The following is a 5860-nucleotide window of genomic DNA, read 5'->3' on the forward strand; positions in this document are numbered from 1 at the left end:
GAGAGTCTTCAGTCTTTCTCGCATATATGTTCTCAGTTAGATGAGAGTTCAGCCGGTCAATTCCTTGCAGATTTCCCTTCTGTTCTCATTCCACTTTCGAGTGATAACCAGGTTTTATTTATACCCTGGCTGCTTTTCTTCCTTTGCTTAGCCATTGACTTTTACTGTCTGATCATTTATGTGGCTATTATTTTATCAGCTGAAACTGCACCTACTAAAATGGGTTACTTTCTACATCTTTGGATTTGAAACTCTTGTTTCAAACAAGTGGTACTTGAACAATGTCAACTGTGAAATTGATTTCTCTCTCCCCTAAAATTTCTAGAATGTGCGCGCGGCTGCCATGAGCTGCATCGAGGAGCTATTTGCATTGTGGTCCCGTATTAGTAGGAATGGTATGCAATGATATCATAAATTTTTACTCAAGTTCCTTATTGTTTTTCTGTTGGCCTCTCAAATCCAGTAATATTGCAGGCAACAACAGGACCTGGTTGCATTTTCTTGGGGAGCTGTTATGCTTAATTATTCAGCAGAAGAAGATATTGTTATCGGACAGAGAGATTCTTGCTTCTTTCTTCTCATCTCTGCTTGGTTCATCATCTGATAGCCTTTTGGTTCAAGATGCTATAGGAAAGAGGTTTGCATTTGATCCTGTTGCTTGTGACCTAGTTAAAGGTGTTTACACCCAATGATTGGGGCATTGTCATACTGAGGATGCATTGTGTATTGACTAGGCTTTATAGAATAGGATTAGATTTTTCTTCCCCGTCTTCTTTCTTTTACCTCTTTCATTACTTTGGGATGCTCAATAAAATTTGGATATGTTAAAATTAAATCCATACGGAAACTTCTACAGACTTGTTTTATAATCTTTTCACTTTCTCAGTTTCTTTTAATTTTATCCATACTCCAAACTATCTCAGTCTGTATCCTGTCTATTTACAATTTTTTTGCATGAATTTTCAGATTTGATGTATCTACCAAAGATGACATCTTGGTTTTCATGGTTGGCCACGCTCTTGGACTTTCGTCTCATGCAAAGGTTAGTGTTTCTGCAGTAATTTTCTGTTGTTTAGGTGCTTCTTTTTAGATCAAATCTCACATTGAGAGCAACGTGGGTGTTTTTATCATCGTTGATGAATACATACTCTCAACTGATGTTCAATTTTAGATGCGGTAATGGTTTAAGTGGACTAAGGGATCAGTTCCTTTTTTGTCTCTGTGATTCATGGCAGCTGAAGATTCTTTCTTTGATCAAAGGCATGGGAAGTAAACTCATGTCTATTTCTGGGGTGAGGTCATTATTAAATGATCTTTTGGAAAGTCGTCGTCAATATTATCTTTCAGATGGCAAATTATGCCACAGGTTGTCACAAAATGAAGTTGACATATTGTGCCTTCTGCTGGAGGTAAATTTTCTGAAGTGTGTTTTGCCATTATGCTTATGCCTCAAACCTCTGCAGATTTTCTTAGATCAGTTTATGTGTCTCAGAGCTGTACTAGACCTGCTTCATCTCATGAAGTGCATGACTGTGGGGAATTCATATTAAAAGCTTTACAGGTAAGCAGCCTTTGTATTTACTTGATTCATCTTTTCACTATATTCTCCAATTGTTTCTGTCAAACTCTTGTTGGCGTTTGCGCTTCAGGTAAATGGTGCTGAAGACTCTTCAATTGTGGAACCATGTATGACAGTTTTGCGAAATCTTAGCAGTTCCCTCTATGGAGATATGAAGACTGAAACTCAGGTTGAGTTTATCTTTTTTCCGTTTTTAACACGATTTACTTCTTGATTGTGGTTTTTAGATTGATTTTAATGCATGGAAAACGTGGTTTAACTAAGAAAAGCATGATGTACTTTTGTGAGTAACTAAGTGTTGTTTACTGTTCCTTTTTGTGCTTATTTAGCTGATTGTTAATTTTCCTATATGAAATAAGCAAACAAGATCACTTATTAGTTGAAAAACTCAATGATACCTGCCGTTGCTTGATTGATCTAACTGTGAATCAGCTCTTAGCCAGGTGCTATTTGAATGTCCACGAACTGTGAATGAGACTGAGTCCTGGGAGATCTTGGTTGATCAGTGTCCTTAGTTGGTAACTGTATTTGGTTTTGAGGAATGGCCTAGGTAATAAGCAAATTCTTTCAGACACCTGTACTTCAAACTTCTCAAGTTGGTATGGGTATCAGACATGCTGGTGCTTGGCATTTGATGGAATTTGGAAAGTATATAAAATGCGATCGTTCTGCAAACTTTTGTGTGCAAGTTGGTTAACTTTGACGTTGTTCTTGAGTTAAACAGTTCTCTTTAAGTAGAAGCTCTCCTGTAGGAAAACATTTCTATTTAACTTAGATTGAGAGATTCATAATGACTTTAGAAATGACCTTGATACTTGTAATTTGTAACTAAGTTCCTGCAGCATAAGGTCTAACAAGGTGGAAGTTCTATGTACCATGTCCTTTGGTGCAGAGTGTTGATTATTTACCTAACCTCTGCATGATTCTAATATCTAGTCTTGGTTTTAGTGGATATTTGGCATTTCACCATCTTTTTTAACTGCTTAACTGATAATAACTTGGCCTTGGATCCCCTCTCCCTACTCAGCAGAACGCCAATTTTGGTGCTTGCATACAGCATAGTGTATTCTGTTCATATGATTGAAGCTAACGTGTAAGAGATGTTCCTTTATCATGCTTTACTTTGTGATTTTGTGTTGAAAAACATCTTTTCTCTGCACAGGAAACTTTAGGGTGTTTGTTTATTCTTTTAGTTCATATTTCATTTTGGTTGTCTTTTATGTTTTTGCAGGAACACATATTTCGAAATCTTTTGATTCTATTTAGGAGTGCCAATGGTGATATACAGAATTCCACTAGAGATGCCTTGTTACGAATAAATGTAGGTTCCATCAGCTCAATTTTTCTGATTCTTCTTTTTTCTCCATCTCCAACTTTTGCGAACGATTCATGCCCCCTTTTGGTTGATTTTTTCATATATGGGTTGGTCTGAATGCCACTAGAATTTCCTCTCTGCAAAACAATCTAAGTACACTGATATGACCTTTTACCTATGTTTGCATGTTAGAATTATGTATGCTTTTATCAAATGGTTGGTATTCATGATATTCCCAGAGTTCGTTTCATGTGAATAATATTATTGCGTTTAAGGAGCTAGGCAGAAAATCCATGGATTTCTTGTTGTAGATTCTCCGACAATGGTCAACTTTCATGTCTTTTGCTTTGTCTGCCACAATAGATGACTTGTCATGAAATCTTGCAGCTGGATTGTTCAATTGTTGGACGGGTTCTTGATTCCATTTTGGATCAGAAGATTTATTCAGTTGGTTCATCACATAGGAAGAAGCAAAAGAAACAAGTCAAACTCCAGGATCCTGATCAATCCAATTATGCAACCCCAAAAACAGAAAGCACGCTATCTATGTTGACTGCTTTTCTTGATGTGTTGCTAATGAAGAAAAATATAGATAACAGGTGTGTTATGCATGTTCCATAGAGGTTTAAAGTTTTTTTAAGTTGTGGCTGGCATGCTGCTTTGTTATACTGTCTGATAATCTTTCCACTGCTCAATTGTTTAGCTGATGATTTTTCATCATATTGTTGTAGAACCTCACTTGTTGGTCCCTTATTTAAGCTGCTCCACCTGATATTTACAAATAATGAGTGGATGCTTAAAGCTGCAGACCAGGATAAAGTGTCTATAGTTTCATCTGGTACTCCTCAGACTGTTCCCGATGCTGCATCTTATGTTCAGCAGTCTCTACTATTGACTTTGGAAGATATTAGTACTTCCATTGGAAATGATATTCCATATAAGGTTTCCCCTCTTTATCTCGTATATTTGGTTACAATTTAGTACAGCTTCTCTTCTTTCTGATCACAATTTACACTTGTTCTATCAGGATATCGTTCACCATTTTGACTTGCCATTATTAGTCAGATGTGCCCGTACCTCAGGCAATGCTATTACCCGCAATCATGTGTTCTCATTAATAACTACTCTTGTAAAGATCGTACCTGACAAAGTCTTGGACCAAATTTTAGATATTCTTTCTGCCATTGGCGAGTCTACTGTAACACAGGTTTGGATTTTTTGTGGGCCTGCATTTTATATTCTTTTCGTGCTTTCTTCAATTGGTTGATATGTTTTTATTACTGCATTTGATGGAATGCCGTTGGTTCCTGTTAAATAATCAACTATTTACAGTTAGTAATAAGTGAAGTATTTCCTTCTCGTGTAAAATGGTTGGCAATTCTGATTATATGGCTGGTTGGTGCAGTGTTATAGGGGAATCTATGTAATTTGGTTACTTGTAATGAAAAATCACGACATTTCATCTTTCACCAAATCTGTAATTGACAAAAATAAAATTTCATCTGTTTGTAGTGGGATAGCCATTCACAGTGTGTGTTTGAAGGCCTTATATCAGCAGTTATACCATGCTGGTTATCAAGGACCAAGAATACAGAACAATTACTACAGGTAATACCGTTATAATATGCTGAATTGCTAGGTGTCTGCTAGCAACTTATTCCTTGACGTTTTGTTCACAGACAAGTTTCTGACAGTGTGTATTCTCATAGATTTTTGTGGATTTATTGCCGCAAGTTGCAGAACATAGAAGATTTTCCATCATTGCACACATATTAAGGTAGAAATTGCAGATTAGTCGTTATCGTCTTTGAAATTTGGCTTTTGCTAACTAGTTTTCTCTCTCAGGACTTTAGGTGAGGCTGAAAGTTTGGGTTCACTGCTCTTTCTCCTTTTCCACTCATTGATCTCAAGAAAGAGCTTACGTAGTCTCCTTGTTAGTGAGCAGTCATTGGATAACTTGACTCTTGTCATCAGTAAGCAGTGGGAGTATGAATTTGCATTGCAGCTCTATGAGCAGTACTCGTGCACAATTTGGCTTCCTTCTCTCATCTTAGCACTTCAGAAGATCGGAAGTAATGGTTTAAGTGAAGACACATTTATGCAAATGCTGGTTGCAATGCAGTTTGTTGCTAATAAGCTGCGTGATCCTGAGATATCTTACAAGCTTGAGACAGATGAAGATTTAAGTAATATTCAGGTATGGAAATATATGTACCGCTTTCTGGATGTCATCTACCTGTTGATGAAGACTGTAAAATTATTCCTTAATAGCTCTTCCTATGCCATCATCAGTTGAAATTTTAAGTCCCTTCAGTTGAAAGGTGATCATACTCTCTCAACTGATAAGGTTGTTCACTTGAGAAATACTCTGTTTTCGACAAATGCGATACTTCTCTGACTCCTAAGTTCCGAGAAGGTGCATTTCTATTTATCTATGATTGAAAAGTTAAACTTTTTAGGATTATTGTTATCGAAGAAGAATCTTAATTTATGCCAGAATTTTTCTTTGAGGTTGTACTTAAAGTGCTAATATTCAGGTAAGGAGAGTGTCTTCATGTGTATATTTATGTCTGTTGATGTTCTTACTCCAACTCGAATTGAATTCTGCAGAGTATGGTTGCTGAACTTATGGAGCAAGTTGTATACCATCTGCGACTGGTTGACTTAAAAAAGAAGCATATTGGTGTTCCAGCTATGGTCAAGAATGAGCTGAAAGAGTACATCCGTGATATTCTAAAAACTCTTACAACGGACCTTTTACCATCAACCTATTTCACAATCATGGTTAAGCTGATTCGCAATGTGGATAAAAACGTGAGGAAGAAGGTAAAAACCCTTCAATTATGAAAGATTGTAAGCAAATCTGTAGTGCCAAAATTGGCATGGATACGCACCTTGGAGAAGGGACTTTACTTGTGTCTTTATTGTTTGTAAATTTTTTCTCCTTAATTCCTAATATCGATGGT

The 5860-nt window shown here is 36.7% G+C and overlaps 1 protein-coding gene across 1 annotated transcript in view; it reads left to right on the top strand.

Annotated features, from left to right (window-relative positions):
• Positions 1-5860, top strand: part of LOC105179268 (uncharacterized protein At3g06530) — an 18493-nt gene that overhangs the window by 8203 nt on the left and 4430 nt on the right. Inside the window, exons 20-34 of the mRNA XM_011102885.2 lie at positions 6-111; positions 326-395; positions 475-637; positions 967-1042; positions 1236-1409; positions 1493-1561; positions 1650-1748; positions 2811-2900; positions 3282-3493; positions 3626-3836; positions 3922-4101; positions 4407-4502; positions 4604-4671; positions 4740-5091; positions 5505-5720. Coding sequence (XP_011101187.1) covers positions 6-111; positions 326-395; positions 475-637; positions 967-1042; positions 1236-1409; positions 1493-1561; positions 1650-1748; positions 2811-2900; positions 3282-3493; positions 3626-3836; positions 3922-4101; positions 4407-4502; positions 4604-4671; positions 4740-5091; positions 5505-5720 — 2182 coding nt within the window. The remainder of the gene's footprint in view (positions 1-5; positions 112-325; positions 396-474; positions 638-966; positions 1043-1235; positions 1410-1492; positions 1562-1649; positions 1749-2810; positions 2901-3281; positions 3494-3625; positions 3837-3921; positions 4102-4406; positions 4503-4603; positions 4672-4739; positions 5092-5504; positions 5721-5860) is intronic.

Source organism: Sesamum indicum, unplaced genomic scaffold, assembly GCF_000512975.1.
Source record: "Sesamum indicum cultivar Zhongzhi No. 13 unplaced genomic scaffold, S_indicum_v1.0 scaffold00128, whole genome shotgun sequence".
NCBI lineage: Eukaryota > Viridiplantae > Streptophyta > Magnoliopsida > Lamiales > Pedaliaceae > Sesamum > Sesamum indicum.